The sequence below is a fragment of the Coptis chinensis genome, chromosome 2 (genome assembly GCF_015680905.1).
Source record: "Coptis chinensis isolate HL-2020 chromosome 2, ASM1568090v1, whole genome shotgun sequence".
In the NCBI taxonomy this organism is placed as follows: Eukaryota; Viridiplantae; Streptophyta; class Magnoliopsida; order Ranunculales; family Ranunculaceae; genus Coptis; species Coptis chinensis.
The window spans coordinates 56,339,581-56,360,290 of record NC_141457.1 but is presented as its reverse complement, the minus strand read 5'-3'; the positions used below and the strand labels follow the sequence as shown (position 1 = coordinate 56,360,290).

The following is a 20,710-nucleotide window of genomic DNA, read 5'->3' as shown; positions in this document are numbered from 1 at the left end:
AAAAGTCCAGATTGTGATGAGTGTTACAGACTTACAGTAATAACACCTGAATGCATTCTTTCAGCCACCAAAAGAAAAATGCTAGAAATTATGGAAAATCACAGGCAGAGACGTATATGCAGTGTCAAACTCAGATTAATTACTAGGCTAAATAAGAAAAATATATATAGCCTTCTAGGGCAAAAGTCCAAAGTGAAACTTAAAATTCTGTATTCGACTTACCTGTGCCAGTTAAAATTGGGTGGTAAAGCTTGAGAACACAATTCGAAAGACAAGTATAAAAGACTAATCAGGAGAACGGACTTCAAAGTTCTGTTCCTATGCCTTGCGCGGCGCACAAAATAGGATTCCAGACCATGTTTCAATTGAAGATATTTGCGTTCACGTGCACTGAAAAATCAATCTTAATTTTGAAATGGAGAAGACCAACAGAAAGGCAGGCTAGCTAGTAGCCGCTCCACATCTAAACTTGTTGTCAATGGTGAAGCTCTATATCCACCAAACAGTACAGTACCATCCCTTGGGTTTTGATGCCAGTCAAAACGTTAATTTGTAATCTTGTTCATAAAAAGAACAAAAGGTTGATCAAGACAAAAGCATACTCCCAATTGCCTATTAAGATCATGAAAATGTAGACATGACTCATACTTATACAGCCTCAAATACCAAATTAAAGACTGCCTAATGTATTTCGCTTAACTGAAAATATGTTTCCGTTTTATGATCTTTGTAGTGGAATTTCGATGTTAGCCAAGTTCTACCTGCAGTATACCAGTAGACATACTCTGAGATGGGCAGTTAATACATAAAACAAACTTGCATCTATGGCATATCACAAGTATGAGACTTCATATAAATTGTAGTTGGTGTCTGTAAAGGAGCGTTTTAGCTTTCTCCTGATTACTGTAGAGGAGAACGAGATGGGTTTGGACTTTGGATGGGACCGAGGTCGCTGTGAGCGAACTGCCTACGTATCTTCTCTCGTTTTTCCTTTTGTTGGGGAGAGAAGAATCAGGTCCGACGTAGTTCCAGTAGATGGTATTTATAGGATTCTGGGGGTGGAGATCCTTCAGACACGTGTACCCTTTATGTACAAATGTAGGGCAGAGATCGTGAATGAGTGCTGGAGTGGTTTTGGTGTGAGTCATACTCTGATTGGGAGTTGGCGCGGTAGTCCCTATTTCCCGGTGGTGGGAAATGCAAATAAGATTTTGCAATGATTACATCTGGTGGGGCGCGTTCTGTCTCTGGCCAAGTGTTCGTACTGAAGTATCTTCGTTCGTACCACCTACTTGTAAGGAGTCGCTCGACGATCGGTCTTGGAGGTCGATGCGTTGAGGTCGCCAGGCTTTCGGCCCCGCAAAACACACCTATTTGTAAGGAGTTGCTCACGATCGGTCTTGGAGATCGATGCGTTGAGGTCGCTTGTGTTTCGTCTGCAATGTTCCTTAGTGGGGATATTGCTCCCCTACACAGCCCCCTCTCAGTAGAATGGCTGGGTTCATGCAGGCGATCTGCTGAGAGAAGACGCAACACTTGGGTGAAGCATGAGCGAGCTATGGAGACCGTTCTGTTTGGGATGCCGCTGAGTTGGAAAGGGAATTGGCGGTTGTGACGGCTTATGCGAAGAAATGTCGGTGGTGGGAAGGCGAAGAAGGCGATAATCGAAGCCTCAGATCGCCTATGCCGCTCTGGACGAAAAGTATGACACGCTGAGGTCAGCTCGACATACTGCTTCGACTAGCGCAGCCCCGGAAGACAAGCATGTCATTACTGAAAATTGATAAGGTGATCATCATCTGACTCTGTCAGTCGTAAGTTGTGTGTATAGTCTACATTCCTCTCTCTTATACGAGAGCAAACAATAGAGCTGTGTTTTCAGGCTTGCCTGAGCAGTTCGCCTTTTTGTTCGGAGAACTGGTTTCCACGAAAGTGGCAGTTCTATACTTTGTTTATTTTGCATGAGACGCCGATCTGGATTTTCTGGGTAATCCCAGCAGATCGGTGGGCATATCTATTGCAATGCTTGATCGAATATTGTTATGGCTTGTGTTTCACATGCATGTTATGTGTTCTGTGTATGATGCATGTAGCGTTGCGATAGCTGAGTGTTTGCTCGTGGAGAGCGTTCTCGTTTTAGTCGATCCTAGAAATATAGGTCTTCGACGTTACAAGAATTGGAGAGGCTAAGTAGCTTGTGAGCTCCTGAGAGCTGTCTGCTCGCTGAGAGCGTTCTCGTTTTAGTCGATCCTAGAAATATAGGTCTTCGACGTTACAAGAATTGGAGAGGCTATGTAGCCTGTGAGCTCCTGAGAGCTGGCTGCGCTGTCTGCTCGCTGAGAGCGTTCTCGTTTTAGTCGATCCTAGAAATATAGGTCTTCGACGTTACAAGAATTGGAGAGGCTATGTAGCCTGTGAGCTCCTGAGAGCTGTCTGCTCGCTGAGAGCGTTCTCGTTTTAGTCGATCCTAGAAATATAGGTCTTCGACGTTACAAGAATTGGAGAGGCTATGTAGCCTGTGAGCTCCCCGAGATGCGCTTGCGCTTTCCGAGAGCGTTCTCGTTTTAGTCGATCCTAGAAATATAGGTCTTCGACGTTACAAGAATTGGAGAGGCTATGTAGCCTGTGAGCTCCTGAGAGCTGTCTGCTCGCTGAGAGCGTTCTCGTTTTAGTCGATCCTAGAAATATAGGTCTTCGACGTTACAAGAATTGGAGAGGCTATGTAGCCTGTGAGCTCCTGAGAGCTGTCTGCTCGCTGAGAGCGTTCTCGTTTTAGTCGATCCTAGAAATATAGGTCTTCGACGTTACAAGAATTGGAGAGGCTAAGTAGCCTGTGAGCTCCTGAGAGCTGTACCAATGCAACTAACTGGAGTAGATAGTATCAGTCAGCACAAAAACTTGTCTTACATTAATGAAAACAAAAGATTTACAACATGAATGACGCTACTGATAAAAATTTTTCAGTAGATAAGTATTCCAAGGTCGAGGCAACATCTTCCCCTCTTGGGTTCTTATCCAGTATGCTCCATTGCCAACGACGCGTTCCACGATGTAGGGGCCTTCCCATGTGGGGGCTAACTTGGAATCGTCCTGCGTCTTTTTGAGCACTAGGTCTCCAGGTTGAAAAAACCTAGGATGAACTCGCTTATTGTAGGAGTTCTTCAGAGTTTGCTGGTAAGATGCGACTCTGACGGCAGCTAAGTCTCGCTTTTCTTCCAACAGGTCGACGTCTCGGGATAACACGGAGTCGTTATACCCTGACTCAACAAGTTCTGATCGAGTTGTAGTGACGGTCAGCTCGGTGGGAATTACGGCTTCTGTGCCATAACATAAGGAGAATGGCGATTCGCCGGTACTGGAGCGAGCTGTGGTGCGGTGAGCCCATAGAATGTTTTCCAACTGGTTTGGCCATTGGCTCTTATTCTTTTCAATCTTTTTCTTCAAATTTTCCAAGATTGCTTTGTTACTGGCTTCTGCTTGGCCGTTACTCTGAGCGTACTGCGGAGTAGAGAACGCATGAATGATCTTCCACTTGGCTAGGAACTCTTTAACTGTTCGGCCTTTGAATTGAGGCCCGTTGTCCATTACTAGTGTATGTGGTAAACCAAATCTGGTGATAATGTGAGTCCAGATGAAGTTTCGGACATGGGACTCTTTGACGTGGGCGAGAGGAATGGCCTCGACCCACTTGGTGAAGTAGTCGGTGGCAGCTAGGACAAAGCGGAAGCCGCGACTTTTACGTGGAATGAATGGTCCCATGATGTCCATGCCCCACATGTGAAATGGCCACGGGCTCGCTATGCTAATCAGTTCGCGAGCAGGTTGGATGATATTGTGGCCGAACGTTTGGCATTTGAGACATTTGAGGACGATGCTTTAGCATCGACCGCATCCGGGCCGAAATATCCTCGAGAGATGGCCTTGGGGGCTAATGGCGGCACGGCGTGATTTCCACATTCGCCCGTGGATTTCGCAAAAATCAATCGACCCCGCTCGGGTAATGCATCGTAAGTGTGGGCCACCAACGGATTTCTGAATAGCTTTGTTTGGACTAAACAATAACGCCGAAGCTTGATAAGAGACCGCGGCTTGGCACGCTCCTCGGGGGCGCCGCGGCCGGATATAATCGATGATGGGCTGCATCCATGTTTGGCTCAACTGACTGGCGGAGAGAGGAAATAGGTCGCTTATCATCAAGGTATGGTCGACTTGGTATGCAGTCGGTCGGCGACTTCTATGAGAACTTGTCGGGAACGCATTTCGTGGTCCGGGTAGCCAAATAAGCTAAACTGTCTGCGTGGCGGTTCTCCTCACGCAAGAAATGATGTATGTGTACCTGCTTAAAAGAAGGCAATAACTGATGAACGACCTGAAGATACTTGGAAAGGTTACCTTCGTGGGTAGTGTACTCTTTTGCAACCCGGGCTTAACCGATACCGCGAAGTCACTAAAGACTTGGAGCTCTTCGACACCGAAGCCGCGGCGGGCCATCCGTAGTCCCCTAATTAGCGCCAGACTGGGCTTCATTGTTAGATGTTGCAAAATCAACGCGGATCGACTTTTCAATCATATTTCCGTCGGGGAAACTAAGACGACTCGATGCCGCTTCCACCGAGATTACTCGAACCATCCACAAAAGAGAGACCAACGCGATTTGACTCCGCTTTTGTGTCCGGGAGCTCGGTTTCTTGTTCCCGTTTAGGGTCCTCGACGGAAATCTGCTAGGAAATCGGCGACGACCTGACCTTTCTGAGAAGTGCGGGGGACGAACTCTATGTGGTGTTCTCCGAGTTCTTCGGCCCAAACTGCCATTCGAGTAGTCTTGTTTTCTTTGTGAAGGACTTTCTTCAATGGAAGGTCGGTAAGAACTTTAATTTGATGTGCTTGAAAGTACGGCCTGAACTTCCGTGCGGAATACAACAAAGCAAGTACGGCTCGTTCCAGGAAGGAATAATTCTTTTCGGCCGGCGTGAGTGTCTTACTCGTGAAGTAGATCGGCTTCTCTGAATTGTTCTCCTCTTTAAAGAGAACTGAGCTGATGGCGAAGTCGGAAATGGCCAGATAAAGCCCCAGTGTCTCTCCATATACTGGTTTGGCTAAGACGGGAGGCGTGGTGAGATACTCTTTGAGAGTAGCGAATGCATGATGACATTGATCGCTCCATGAGAACGGCTCGCCTTTTTTGAGGAGCTGCAGGAACGGTCGACATTTATCTGAAGCCCTTGATATGAATCGGTTGAGCGCCGACCATTCCCCGACAACTTCAGTATCTGTTTCTTTGTGCGTGGATCGGGCATATCTAAGAACGCTCGGATCTGGTCGGGATTTGCCTCGATCCGCCTGCGACACGATACCCTAAAACTTGCCGGAGGAGGGCCCCAAAGAGGCATTTTTCGGGTTCAACTTCATGCCCGTGACGGGCGTAGTCCGAGAACGCTTTGTTCTAAGTGGGTGAGGTGATCACCGCTTTTTGCTTTTGACCACCATGTCGCCAATGTAGACTCCATGGTGTCGCTTTTAACATGTCTTGGAACATATCCGTGACCAGGCGTTGGTATGTCGCTCCAGCGTTCTTTAGACCGAACGGGAGGACGTTGTAACAATAGATCCCTTGCTCCGTAATGAACGAAGTCTTCTCTTGATCTTCCTCGGCGAGTGGGATTTGGTTGTACCCACTGTACGCATCCATAAAGGAGAGGAGTTCATGACCACAGGTTTGGTCGACCAGTTGGTCAATGCGAGGCAAGGGAAAGCTATCTTTAGGCGTGGCCTGATTGACATTTGTTAAATCGACGATAAGTTTAACCGGGCCATTCTTTTGGGGGGGCGACAATATTGGCAATCCACTCGGGGTAGTCTACCTTTCTGATGAAACCGACTTGCTTGAGTTTTTCGACCTCGTCATTGATGGCTTTTTGAAAGCGCAGGGATAGTCGACGAGGTCGTTGTCGAACTGGTCTAGCATTGGGGTTCACGTTTAATTTGTGGCAAGCGAGGTTAGGATCGATTCCGGGCACATCGATATACGACCAAGCAAAAACATCTTTATTCATTGATAAGAAATTTACAAGTTGGGATCCGAAAGTGTGGGGTCGAGGTTAGCCCCCTACATATACAAACTTCGGTCGCCTTCGCGCAAGATTCACTTTTTCTTTTTCTGCCACTGGGGGTTTTACAACTGGTGGCGAAGCACTACTTGGCGACTCACTTCCAGAGAAGGGTGGAACTGCTGGTGGGACGATCTGACTGGTCGCTGATGGTGGAGCGACTTAATTGCTCGGGCAAGGCGACGAGGGTAGCCACTGAACCGGGAGTGGGACCGGCTGCAAACACATTGATGGCGCGGCTGCTATTGGCACTGTGGCGACGCTGCATGGCATGAGAGGCGATCTCGAAACTTTAATCGACGGCCACCGTCATTTGGGTCAAAGCTAGAGGTCTTCGATTGAGGACTCGGCGCGAAAGTGCAGGTATCGGCGTTGAGAGAACTTCTGCTTGGAAGAGCCCCCAGCGTTCTGCTTGGCAGTTCGGGGTTGGACTTCTGCGACTAAGTCACGTGCCATTGTGTAGCTGGAGGGCTCCTGTATGGTGGGAAGCAATTCACGAGCAGGTGCATCTGTTGATTGGACCTGGTTACAATGGTACGCTTCAAGTTGATTGCTTCTAAGCTCCATCATGCCTCGAGGTCCGGGGAAACGGAGAACTTGATGTAAAGTGGACCGGTACAGCCTGCATCTGATGAATCCAGCGTCGTCCGAGGATGGCATTGTATGGCGACTTGCTGTCGAGAACGCAGAACCGAGTATTGCAGGTAATCTTATCCTCTCGAGAGCCCACCGATACTGGTAAGATAATGTCACCAACGGGGTCGGCTCTGGAGCCATTGAACCCATAAAGGGGAGCGATCGGGTCGACGAGAACGGACTTGGGGAGGTTCATCTCTTGCATGGTGTGGTAAAATAAGATGTCACAGGAACTGCCAGGGTCGATCAGGACGCGCTTGACTGTCCAGTCGCTGATTTTGACATGAACGACCAATGCGTCATTATGAGGAAGGCAGACTTTGCTTAAGTCGGCCTCTGTGAAAGTGATATCGCCTGCGCTGCGACCTGAACCACGCGGGGCGTGAGCTGCCTGTGAAGTAAAATGATAGACTTCCTGAAGAGCGCCGACCCGACGTCTTTTCTCTCGGGAAGAAGTCACGGAATCGTCCGGAAAGGTAATCACATGAATAGTGCGAGCATTGTCACGATCGGACGAGTGCTGCCTTCGCTCGTGGCGAGAACGCTCACGGGAACGTCCTCTACTGTGAGGACGAGCCTGTATCCCTTGGCGGTGACGGTGAGGTGGAGATCGACTACGTACACGACGAGCCAGCAACTTGTGGCGCAGGTCGCCATCAGGAATGCTAATGTAGTGTTTGATATAACCAAGCTTCCACCAGGTCTTGGAGATAATGCTTGAGCCCCCAGAGATGCATCGGTTTCATGGCACTTTGCTTTATGAAATGCAAAAAGGCTTGCCAGTCGATCTGCGGGCTGCCTGATTGTCGGCCGGAAAAATGAGGCGCGCTTAATCTTATCCAGTATGTGACTGGGAGAACGTGTCAGGACAGTGAACTCTCTGTTGTTATCTGATCGTGCACGAGCTGCGGGGGCATGCGACCTGGCGCGCTTCTTGCCCCGAGGGGAACGATCTGAGACTTCGGCGACCTCGTGGCTCTCTGCTAAACCATGGAGTTTTAAAGTTTCTTGCAACTTGATGTACTTATCCACGCGAGCGTAGAGCTCGGACAGTGTCTCTGGGCGTTCCTTCATCAACGACCTAGCTAGGTCGCTATTCCGCACTCGGCAAGCATTGGAAAAGGCCAGTGTGGCGAAAGATTCTTTCAAGCCACTTTCCATGCACAGCAGTTCGGCCTTGAACCGTCCGAGGAATTCACGAATAGTTTCGCCCTCCTTGAATGATAATTGAAACAGAGAATCAAGATCTGCCTTCTTCCGCTTTGTTGTGGGCGATCGGCCGGGCTTAACAAATCAAGAAGTCGCTGTTCGAAAGTGTTTATAGAATCAGACTCCAGTGAAAAGAACCAATCTAGAGCGCCATCCTTGAGGCTGGCTGGAAATAATCTGCAATGGAGATAATCGAACTTCGGGTGAGCTATAGAGTGCCAAACTCGGATATAGCGAGCCACATCGACGGGGCATGTAATGTACGCCGCCATCATACATGGGGAAGCGTGGCTGGGTAAAGTCGTGTGGAAGGATTTTATCGAGGACCCTCTGCGGTGAACGGGGGATCGCGCGACACGTCTTAAGCATCTTGTGCAATAAACTGGGTCGAGTCCTTCTTCGAGAGGTCCGCCAATCCTTTGGGATAACTCGTTAAGCTGCTGATTAACGTCATTGATGCTGTGTTCGGCTCCGTTTCCGACTTGTTGTTGCTGATAACTATCCACCTGAGCACGTAAAGTAGCATTTTCCTCCCTGAGCAAGGAAATGCTCTCATTCGTTATTCCTAACTGGTGGGCGAGGTTCTGAACTTGATCTTCTATGCTAACCATGCTTCGTGGGCTAGAGAGTTAGAGATGGATGAACTGATCTAAAGTGGCTCTCCAGTAATCGAAATCACAGACGGCGCCAATGTAAAGGAGCGTTTTAGCTTTCTCCTGATTACTGTAGAGGAGAACGAGATGGGTTTTGACTTTGGATGGGACCGAGGTATGCGGAGCTTAACCGCCTACGATATCTTCTCTCGTTTTTCCTTTTGTTGGGGAGAGAAGAATCAGGTCCGACGTAGTTCCAGTAGATGGTATTTATAGGATTCTGGGGGTGGAGATCCTTCAGACACGTGTACCCTTTATGTACAAATGTAGGGCAGAGATCGTGAATGAGTGCTGGAGTGGTTTTGGTGTGAGTCATACTCTGATTGGGAGTTGGCGCGGTAGTCCCTATTTCCCGGTGGTGGGAAATGCAAATAAGATTTTGCAATGATTACATCTGGTGGGGCGCGTTCTGTCTCTGGCCAAGTGTTCGTACTGAAGTATCTTCGTTCGTACCACCTACTTGTAAGGAGTCGCTCGACGATCGGTCTTGGAGGTCGATGCGTTGAGGTCGCTTGTGCTTCGTCTGCAAAACACACCTATTTGTAAGGAGTTGCTCACAGATCGGTCTTGGAGATCGATGCGTTGAGGTCGCTTGTGTTTCGTCTGCAATGTTCCTTAGTGGGGATATTGCTCCCCTACAGTGTCCAGCTAATATATCCTTATTTTTGTCCCCAGTCTCCTAAGTTTTCCACCCTGGAGTGCCTTCTGGCTGAATGATTAGTGTGGTTCTTCCGGAAGAAGTTCAGAAAAAGAACCTTGGAGGCTTGGACTAGCTTTATCCAGTACTGTTGCTCATTGGCGTGCTGTAGTTGGTACAAGCAGAACGAAGAAAGCATTATTGTTCAAAAGAAAGTTAACACTGACAAGCATAGTACAAAATATCCCGATATATCCCGATATTTGGGGATATCTATCCATATTTCAGAAAAAGATATTTAAATATCACGATATGTTTAGAGATATATACGATTGTAAATATCAGTTATATTTCGATAATATTTACGATATTTAGGGATATTTTGTGATATTTGGCGATATTTTGTATATATAACAATTTTATTTAATATTTACCATTATATTTCAAATAAATATAAATAATGTATCATGATATATCAATAAATATCCATAATATCTACGATATTTGTCGATATTTTGGATATATCCACGATATTTGCATCTGAACAATGTCAAATATCCCCAAAGAGGGGGATATATCCACGATACATATCCAGAAATTGAATATCGATAAATACCCATATCCTGATATTTTGTACTATGCTGACAAGTGATATCAAGGAATTGGATCAACAAGAGCTAGCTACTTCAAATTAGGATAAACACAATATGCTTTTGTGGTATTACAAGAGATCTGGTGACACAAGATGTAAGAAATTTTATAGTTAGTGATATCTCTGAAAAATTATTGTTCAGATGTTACGTGTACTTTGCCACTCATAAACTAAAAAAATCAGCCACGATTGCTAGATAGACAATACAACATGCAAATTTAACATTTTTTAATTTTGTAGGGGCCGCGCGAACGACAATACAACATGCAAATTTAACATTTTTTAATTTTGTAGGGGCCGCGCGAACGCGTACCCCCTTTACAACAAATTATGATGTAGATTATCCCACTCGGAGATATCTTAGGCAAGCACCCCTCCTCTGTGCAATGGAGGTCACTAACCTAGGCCATGGACCTTCTTGATCTCCCATTGACCCCATCCAGGTAAGTAAGTTTCAATGCCGCATCGTGATCAATATATACCCCATATTTTCTTTACCCAGCCAGTAGCTTTTAGATATGGGACTAACTATCAAAAAAATTGGGCAAAAGGTTGTCTAAAGATCTATGAAGCTCCGTAAAGAACTAATGTCTTATTTGTTTCTTTTGGCTACAGGAGAAAAGGGACCATAAACATTGACACATTCCAGTCGCACACCACTTTATTACAGTCTATATATGATTTAGTGTGGAATCCGTAGCCGGAACAAATAAATTGTATAGCCATAAGCTCACGAGACCTTATAATGAAGCCACTCCTGTGGGTAATGGTTTACACTTTCAAGATTACAAGTTATCGGGTGGGAATTGCACAGTAGCTATATTTACTAACAGGAATTGGATTTAATGGTTTTTGTTTTCGCTGTTGCCCAGCCCGGCCTCAAAGCTTGAGGGAAGTGTAAAAGAGCGTTTTAGTCTTCCTTTACATTCAAGGGAGGAAGGAGAATGTGATCGAATTTGGGAAAAACCAAGTTCGTTGATGAGCGAACTGCCTACGTATCTTGCTCTCGATTCTGGGGGGAGAGAAGAATCAGGTCTGGCTTAGTTCATATGGGGAGTATTTATAGGCGATGAAAGTGAATCTTCACCCAACACGTGTAAATATCAGTACAAATGTAAGGTGGAGATTGTTGATTCGTGTGAGAACTGTGCTAGTAGGTTTGCTATAATGATGGGGATTAGTAACATGGGTTAGTAGCTTGCGGCAGTGGTTAGTAGCTGGCGGCAGTGATTTGTGTACGTGTAGTTTTATACATGATTGCTTCTAGAAGGTAAGCTGAGTCATGATATAGAACGATCTGTGTAATGATACGAACTGTTCGAGAGCGATCTCATAGCTTGTAGATGTGATCTAGTGACATAGGTCGACAAAGTAAGTCACATGGGCCAAAATATCGCCGAGATATCCGATATCTCGCCGATATATCTCGGTAAATTGGTACACCGATATCGATATTTCCGACATATATCCACCGAATATTGAACCCCTTTTTTTCCGAGATATATCGGAATTTCCGATATGAAAGTTTATATCGCCGATATAATCGATATTTCCGAGATAATCGATATATATCAGTTGACTTTTTGACCAATTGTTAATAATTTAATATTGAAATTTCCGAAATATCCGATATATCCGATATATATCGGTGAGATATCCGATATTTTAGAAACTTTGGACTGGTCACCAAAAAAACCGAGATATCCGATATATCCGAGATATCCGATATATCTCGGTTTTTGGGTACACCGATATATTAACCGATATCGAAATTTTGGGCCTTGGTAAGTCAGAGCTTGGTGTGGTATTTCCACCATGCTGAGCATGTGCTTGATATTCCTGGCGGAGAATATCACTCCCTTACACAACCCCCTCTCAGTAGGTCGTGCCGCTCGATGAAGCGATCTGCTGAGAGAACACAGTAGCACGTGTGGAGCATGCACAAAGAGACAAACTAGTGGAAGTGGAAATACCCAGCAAACTATGGAGATCGATTTGTGCTCTCTGGTGATCGGATGTGCGATAACATTTGGCACGTGTACGACACGTGAGCAAATCTGAGCAGTTGCAAAGAAAACGTGCCGCCCCATTTTTTCAGGATTTGAAAAGACAAGACAGCTTGTTGGAAGTCGTGTGCGGCTAGGGCTAGGATGCAATCATAACGCTTTGGGAACTGGAGGGGCGGTTATACAAAAACCACGCTGGCTATCTGAATCGCCATTTTGTTGCTTCACTTTGCAGAAAAAATCTCACTACCCCAAGAGTCTTTAGGTTAGTTTTCTGGCATTGTTGATCTTCTGCTCTCTGCTTCGTTCTTGCTTCTTGTTATTAAGTTGTTAGGTTGTTCACTTTGTTGCTTGCGGTTAGAGTTGTGAGTAACAAGAGAGAGATGTCTGACTTAGACGACACGCGATCTAATAAGGTTCACGAAGTTTCGCTTGGTTGTGATGACGCGGAGGAAGAGAAGGAAGAATCAATTTGTGGGGTGAGCGAGGGTGACGATGAAGATGATGATGTTGGTGAGGCGAAATGTGGGGAAGATGATGCCTGATCTGCGTCTGCTGTTGCTGTAACTAGCACTTCAGGTCGCGATGAGAGGTCATCGTCCAGTGGGCTGCCTCCTAGGGCTGTAGACAGACACGCTTTGAGGGCGTTCCCCTACTTAAGAGAGACGTATGGGATAACCATAAGCGGTCTGGAGATCCATGAGCCCGAACAGGACGCGCGGGTCTTTAGCGATAGATACATCCCACCAAACTATGGGGTTATAATTTGTGAAGGGCAAATGAGGGTGCATATGATGATACCGTTCTCTAAATTGGTTTGTGAGTTCTTGAACTTTTGTGGCAAAGCTCCTTGTCAGTTTGTGGGTAGCACATGGCGGTTGCTTAAGGTATTCGACCTGTTGAACGCCAGCGGTGAGTACCGGATAGAGGTCTCTGATATTATTGAGCACTTCTCGGTAAAGCGATCTCGGGCGCTTAACTTTAGTTTGCAAACACGAGCTACGAGGTCGAGCATTATGTATGGTGTGAGTAACGAGTCTTGGGACAAAAGACCGTTGCTGTTTGTTGGGAACTTCTGTGCTAGGGGGTACAGTGTGGAAAATAGGATATGTGAACTTCTATCGTGGGTACCAAAGATATTGTTTGATTGCTCGATGACACTTCGTTGATTTTTATGCGAAAATGTTTTTCTTTGTTGTCCGTGCGTAACTTCGTAATAGAGAGGAGATCGACGCCAGTGATCGAGAAGTTCACGAGGTTGAATCGAACTCAGAAACAGGTGAAACTGCCTGAAGTTGCACATTTCTTTGTGGAACGTAGAGGACCTGCGATTAGGGAGAAGAGGAGGGTTCAGAAGAAGAGAGCTCGTGGAGAGGTGATCGGTGGAGCATCTAGAAAGTCTGCAATGGAAAAGCGTAAGAGTGGCTTGGTGATGAGGGAAGATAAGAACCGAAGTCATGTTAGGCCAAAGCGACCCTCTGGAGGTGCTGGTACCTCAGGGGTGGAGTTGAGTGGGGTCAAGAGAACGCACCCTTCAACCTGGATGAAATCACCTTTGAGATTCCTGAGCGAAGTCGCCTGCCGAAGAGGAAGAGCAACGATCTTGAGGCCCTACCTGCTAAGGTTGCAAGGGTAGTTGAGGCCGCACTTGGGAGTAGTTCTGGAACTGGTGGTGAAGGGCGAATTGGGGGGAGGGCGGCTCGCTGCTCGAGGTCTAGGCCACTGCTTGACTTCAGTGTTCTGGGTGAGGAGACCACGGAGGTCGTTCCGCCTAAGGTCGCTGGAGATACTTCCGGGAAGATGAAGGGGAAGGCTGTTGTGAAAGAGACTGGCAAATGTCACTCCAGTGGTGGGAAAGATGAGTTAGAGCGCAACTTAATGTATGTAGGGTGGTATTTGGCAAAAAACACTTTGTGAAGAGGTCGGATTGTAGCTACAAATCCGCACCTATAGTTGCTTGTTTGCTGGAGGAAATGACGCTGGATGGTGATAGGAAGGACTTGGATTCCAAAGAGCTGGAGTCGAACTTAAAGGGAATGGATAAGGCGTGGTGCCTGGTAAATAGTTCTTGTATTATGATTTGTTTGCCTTGTTACGTCTCGTGTTATTACTTGATACTGATGTGGTGCACTGTGCTTATTGCCGTAGCTTATTGCTGGGTACCAGAAGTTGAAGACGGCCACTCAGTTCCCTGAGATAGAAAAAACGGAAGTCGAGTCGCTGAAGAACGAGCTCTCGACTCTACGAGAAGTGGAACAGTCTGAGAAGAAAAAACTGGATGTTCTGAAGACGCAGCTTACTTCATTGACTTTGGAGAAGACGTCAGCTGTCAACGAGTCAGTCGAGCTGAGACATGAGGTGGACGACCTGAAGAAAAAGTTAGCCGCAGTGAATGCCTTTGCTGAAATATGCAAAACTGCCACGCTGCAAGTGAAGGAGACTTATTTTGGCATTCGTGCTGAGGTAGAGGAGCTGGAGAAGAAATACGAGGATTTGCAAGAGGAACATGAACGTGGGGCTTTGGGTGATCATAGGAACGAACCACTAGAAGATGCTAGTAATGTTCCTGAGGTCATGCCTCCTTCTGCTACTGGTGTATTGGCAGATTAGCCCCATGCTTCAGGCGACCTGGATATGACCGTAACTGATGCGGCTGTGTTCTCAAGTGTTGGATGTCTTTCTCACTGAAAGCTTTGATAATGTTATTTAGAAATGGCGTTTTAAGGTTGTGTTTTTGTGTGGCCTCTGGCCTGAAACAATAGAGCTGGTTTCCTGGGGTAACCTGGGTAGTTCGTCTTTCTTTTTGTTTGTGACAATGATAAGTTTAGCTTTAGTATAAGTTTAGTTAGTTTAGTTTAGTTTAGCATTAGAATCTAAAATCTCTACAATTATAGTTTTTAATCCCTCAAACCCCCTTTCCAGTCCTGTCCTTCATATAAACATACACTTAAAAGTGGAACGATACCCTACTCATCCTTTACTTATTGAGGGATAATTAGGTTTTGATACGCTTTTTTTTGTTCAACGACCATCATCTATCTACATCATCCATATACCACATCTCACACACAAAAAGAGGCTGGTCAAATGGCGCCGCTGCCGTTTTAAGTTGTTTATGTTTAACGCTTTCTTTCAAGATTAGAACTTTGGATATTGAAGTATAATTAGCCGCATCATCCATCCTTTTGAGAAAGAGAGAAGCTTGAAGGGCATCTCGAAGACAAGATCTACCATCCAGGTTAGTTGAATCTTCATTCTTTTTATTTCATTCTTAGTATAGTTGCATCGTAGTTTAGTTTTATTGGTTTTTTAGTATAGTTGCATCATAGTTTAGTTTTATTGCTTTCTATTATAATTGTATTTAGGATCTTTTCAACAATTGAAGTTGTAAGCCAACACAGCGAAAAATCAAACTCTAGTGTTTCTTGTTTGAATCTTGACAAACGGACTATCGTCTGTGGGCAGTGATACTTAAGCAATCCAAGTGATTCACCATAACCCTAGAAGAGACAGCTTTAGACAACGGGCGAGATACTAGCTGCAAAGCCCAACCCAGTTGAAGGAAAGTAGTTTTACATTCTAGTATAATTTAGAATAGTTGCATATTAGTTTAATTGCATTCAAGCATAGTAGGATAGTTTTTTGTTATTTTCGCATAGAATTTTCTAGTGTATGCCCCGTCGTCCATATCATCGTCCAGTAAGAACACAACAGTGGACAAGGTTTAACAACCGACTCACAAGAATACTAGACGAGATTGATACAATGGCCACAAGAAATGATGGAGGTGTTTTGAACAACAATAATCCTGAAGCTATCCCTCCCATGCAAGCACAACAGAGGAAGAAGCTGAGTGATTTCTATTCACCAATCATTGGAGACCCACCAAGCAGTATTGTTTTTCCAGAGACAGAAGCTAACCGGTTTGAACTTAGAGCATCGGTAATCTCTATGCTTCCAAAGTTCAATGGTTCGCATAATGTTCAACCTTATGTTCACATGAACAAATTTCTATCGATCCTCGGAACTTTCAAGAACGAGAATATCGGGGATGAGAGTATCAAGTTAATTCTTTTCCACTCTCACGAAGGTAAAAGCATCCGAATGGTTAAGCTGCACGACCGATCAATTCAATCAACAACTGGGAGAAATTAAGAACAAAGTTTATGAACAAGTTCTACCCACCCTGAAGGCGAGATGCCATGCAGCAAGCCATCAACAATTTCAAAGGGAAGGTGATCAAGAATATCATCATCAAAGTGGGAGAAATTCAATAATCTGCTAGTCTCATGTCCACATCATGGTTATGATAAAAGACATAATTGGCTCATTTTTTTCTTTTCGAGGACTTTCTACTATGAACAAGTAGATGATGATACCAATGCACAAAGGCAAGTTTACATCAATGGATGGAGAGGAAGCTTACAACTTTCTCGAGAATTTAGCTGAAGAAACACAACAATGGACTACTAGCAACGAGGATGTCGCTAGCATGGAGGGGGAGCCAAAACAATTTGGTTACCAAGCACATGAACAATCAGATCAAGAACTGAAGTCTACATTGGCCACTGGCCACCAAAGATTGAAACTCTGAGTAAGAAATTTAATCAGTTCTCTATGAATCCCTCCAAGTTCAACAAGTCTCAAGATAAATCTCTCCTAGTCATGCAAGCTAGCCAATACCGCAAAGTCTGTTCGGACACTTCCCATGCAACTCTAGAATGTCCGGTTACTATCAACATGCATCGGTTGAGAGTACAATATAAACTCATTTCGGAGGCCCAACCAAGGTGGTAATAACTTTCAAGGTAATTATTGGAGAGAGAATCTTTGGACCCCTAGGTTCTCAAGATCAAAGTTATATTCCATGCACAAGTCAAGTTTCACAGTTGGTCCCTCAACAACAATTATACTCTCAACAAAATTCCAATAAAAGTGGAGAGTTAGTGCCTGATCCTAGGAGAAATTATGCCGCACCTGCCAACCTGGAGAATGCAATTACTTTGCTATCACAGAAAAATAAGAAGTTTGAAAGTGTTCTAGAGCTTCTTGCACAATCTCAGCTCAATCTCCAGCAATCTCAGGCAAGTCAATGTTCTAGAATGGAGTCTCTAGAGGCTAAGGTCGAATTAACTCACCAATTGCTTTGTGCGTCAGAAGACACAAGCCACTCAACCTAGCTTATTGGAACCAATATTGAAGAGTGAAGATGTATGCCACATTAGGACAACTTCTAGTACTGATCAACTCCATGATCATGTCAACTCAGTTACTACTCTCAGATCAGGATTGAAGATAGACAACAAGGTTGACTTACCTTCTCATGATGACATTGCTACAGAGCAATCAGTCAAGATTTCAAATGAAGTTCGAAAAGAAGTGGGGGAAATCCTTTCCACTCCTAATTGTCAAGATGAACAAGACAAGATATGCAAGAATGCCAAAGAGAAAGAAGAGCAAACACATGCTGATGAGTTTGTACCAAAGGCACATTTTCCTATGTTTTTTGCTCAAAGCAAAAAAGACAAGCAATTTTTAGAGATAAAGGAGGCATTTGAGAAAGATAACATCAATATCCCCTTTCTCAAAGAAATCAAGCAGTTGCCATCATATGCCAAATTCTTGAAGGATGCATGCAACATAAAGAGAAGTACTCATGTTCCAAAGTGAGCATTTCTAGCTGGACAAACAACATCTATTATCCATCAGCAAGCTCCAGTCAAGCTCAAAGATCCAGGAAGTCCTACAATATCATGCAGGATAGGAGAAAAATTCACGGGTAATGCTCTATTAGACCTTGGTGCTAGTGTTAATCTCTTGCCATATCATGTGTACCAAGCGTTGGGCCTGGAAAACCTAAAGCTTACACAAGTCAAATTGAAGTTAGCTGACCGCTCTACCAAGATTCCCAGAGGCATAGTTGAGGATGTTCTTGTTCAAGTAGCTGATTTCTACTATCAAGTGGATTTCATTGTAATAGACACCAAGGAGGCCTTTGATAAAATTCCAATTATTCTAGGTCGACCTTTCCTCGCTACCGCAAAAGCTTTGATAAATTGTCACAATGGTGAAATGAAGATCAACTTTGGTAAGATGTCCATGGACATAAATATCTTTCACCTGTTGCATAAGGATTGTGATAACACCGAAGGTGGAGAGGTGTACTTCCTTGATAGCATGATACAAGAATCCTTCCCATTCGAAGATACAATTGAGAGTGCTCAATCTACATAAAACTGTGATGAACCTGAGAACCCCACCACAAAGGCGTTGCTAGCCATGTTCTTAGAATCTATGCAGAAAATTCAGGATTTAAGTGAGCATAATGGAAAATTGACAGAGAGAGTATCATATCTTGAGAAGATGAACTCTACATTTCGGGATGAACAACAAACTTCGCCTTGAGAAAAATCGGTTACTAGAAAATCGGCTTTAAAGAAGTTTTGGAAAAAAACGAGAATCTAGAAACTGAAATGAGTCTTCTAAAGCAGAAAGTGAACCATATTGATAAGGAGAATTGCACTGTTGAAGCTTCCTCTACACCATCATTGTCTAAACAAGAGAAGTATGTGAACCAGTCTACTGCCCACCCTGAGCGTAGTCAGCTAGACATCCATTATCATCACTGTGGTGGTAAAGGGCACATCAGATACTATTGTCCTGTTAGAAAGAGAGATTTTCGTCAACCTTCTACACAGGGGAACCATAAGGCATATCACACAATCATCAGACTTGAAATAGTTCAAGGTAGAGAAGCAACTTCACCAACAATCTTTCCAGAGTATTTTTGATGACCCACAAGGTGAGACCTCCTCGCCCTCCAAATGTTCGTCAGATTTGGGTGAGAAAATCTGATCTCCACACTCCAAATTGATAATTGATAAAGCATAAAATTGATTAGTTTACCTACGAAATGAACGATGAAACTTAAAATGTAAGTAAACTAAAACTAGATTATGTGTCTATATTTTATCAAAGATTCTACTCTCAATCCTATGAGATATAGTGGAGTAGAGTGATTCGTTCCACTCCTAGTCCTTCCGCATGCTGTGTTCTCTACGTATAAGTATTCTTAACTTTAAAGTCTAATTAGAGATTTACGAAGTGGCAACTAGACTACGATGCAACTACCCACAAAATGCAACTAGTCGACTATTATAACAACTATGGGAATGCTACATTGATTCTATGATAAGGAGTTAGAGGGGGATTGATTCCACCTTAACTCGACTTAATCCTACTAACCATTTAATCGTAAGTAATCGAATGAGCGCCCAGAGAACAATATGGTTACTCCTAATCCCTAATTACACATAACATTCCTATCAATTCATAACTAGTATGTGAATGATTAAACCCATTCTCATGGTGAACTAATCGTTTCTAGAGTGGAAAGGAAATTACGACGACTCTACAATAATCGGAATCAAGCTTTCATCAAGGCTTCTCAACCCCCTCAATGGAGGTTTAGCCGAGAATCATCACGCTATCATTCCCAATTAAATTAAAACTAAACATACTATAAAGAATTGAAATTTACTAATCTAATTAATAATTAAGACATGATATCAACAAGAATTTAAACTAGATCTATAAATGTAATGACAGGAAAACGAATTGAATAAGAATGTACTAATTTATTTATCTAATCAATGAAGATCAATGATTTAAGAGTTTAATCTAAAACAAGAATTGGATTTGAAACTAAACTTAATTAAAAACAATTAAATCTAGATCTAAAAGCTATTCTAATGGCTACTTTCTATTCTAAGCTACCTTATTTTTTAACCTAACTATCTACCATTAAACAAGAGTGAAGCTTTGGTTTTTATACATTCAGATCCAAAAATCGTGCATGGGCTTGGAGCCATGTTTTGGGCCAGAGAATCAGGCCCAAAACCCAATTATTTCAGTCCAAAAAGGCCTCTTCAGTTGCAGTTGTCTTCAATAGACTTTTCGTCCACTTTTGCTCCTCTGATTGGGTCAAGGCTTGGACCATTGGAAAGCTCTTTCCGAGCTGGTCGTTTTGACATAATGTAGGCCCAATTCTGAAGTCTGAAGCCAAAGATACGGCCTTCGAAAGTTCTGCTGACTTTGTGTGTTGTTTCTGCCCGCGTCGACTTTTCAGCTTTTGACCGGGCTTTAGAAAGGCTTTGTCTTCTTCAATCTTGGCCTTTAATTACAGAACTCCTTAGCAACCGACCTTTGCTTCTTTATCTCGCTAAAGTGGCACATTTCTACACATAATGGACTTTAATGGACTTTGAAGCCTGAAATGCATAAAACAACAATGTCGGTGTTAACTCTTAATTATTACTCACATAATTGGTCTAAAAAGTATGATCTGTTACGGGGTTAAAACTACAGTTTTGGGCTCTTATCAAACCACCCCCAAAAACAGCATTTTGCTTGTCTTCAAGCAAAATGAAATTAGAATAAGTGACCCAAAAATGGAGTTCTAACTACTCTCGCGTTTATTTGAGTCGCGATTGCATTGACCATATGCAACAAGGCCTTAAACCACTAGGAATTCCCTAGTGGACGAGTTATAGCCCTCGTGAGAGTTTTCGATGAAGGTACTCACAAACTTCATCTATACTACAACGACTAAGAAATAAAACTATTGTTTCCTTATTCATGCTCTAAATTAACTATTCCTCTCACTAGCAATGCATATAAAGTAATCAAGTCAAAACCTAAGCTAATATATGCATAATAATCAATCATCTACAATAAACATATATATAATGAGTAATACTATGAAATGCCTAGCAGGTTAAGTTTCAAACTTCGGGATAGCGTCCTTAAGT

General features: G+C 43.9%; 1 protein-coding gene, 1 long non-coding RNA gene and 1 other non-coding gene across 4 annotated transcripts; 2 read left to right on the top strand and 1 right to left on the bottom strand.

The window, feature by feature from the left end:
* The first annotated feature begins 9,883 nt into the window (after positions 1 to 9,883).
* Positions 9,884 to 11,667, top strand: LOC147516742 (uncharacterized). Of its 2 annotated transcripts, none has more exons than XR_015211132.1 (3): positions 9,884 to 9,989; positions 10,189 to 10,337; positions 10,510 to 11,667. It is a non-coding gene; the product is annotated as an uncharacterized LOC147516742 (long non-coding RNA). The 2 variants fall into 2 exon arrangements; XR_015211133.1 differs by having other exon boundaries at positions 10,189 to 10,657; positions 10,767 to 11,667.
* Positions 10,186 to 10,345, bottom strand: LOC147516743 (U1 spliceosomal RNA). Its single transcript, XR_015214575.1, has one exon. It is a non-coding gene; the product is annotated as a U1 spliceosomal RNA (small nuclear RNA).
* Positions 11,668 to 13,143: 1,476 nt separating the features above from the next.
* Positions 13,144 to 14,835, top strand: LOC147516741 (uncharacterized). Its single transcript, XM_086594618.1, has 2 exons — positions 13,144 to 13,957; positions 14,049 to 14,835. The coding sequence occupies exons 1-2, from the start codon at positions 13,874 to 13,876 to the stop codon at positions 14,508 to 14,510; spliced, it is 546 nt and encodes a 181-aa protein (XP_086450744.1). The 5' UTR covers positions 13,144 to 13,873; the 3' UTR covers positions 14,511 to 14,835.
* The last annotated feature ends 5,875 nt before the right edge of the window (positions 14,836 to 20,710 follow it).

What these genes read in the sequence shown, in the direction of transcription:
- LOC147516741 (XM_086594618.1), top strand. Translation starts at nt 13,874, where the DNA reads ATGACGCTGGATGGTGATAGGAAGGACTTGGATTCCAAAGAGCTGGAG. An exon ending in TGGATAAGGCGTGGTGCCTG is followed by an intron (nt 13,958 to 14,048) that starts GTAAATAGTTCT and finishes TTATTGCCGTAG; the next exon opens with CTTATTGCTGGGTACCAGAA.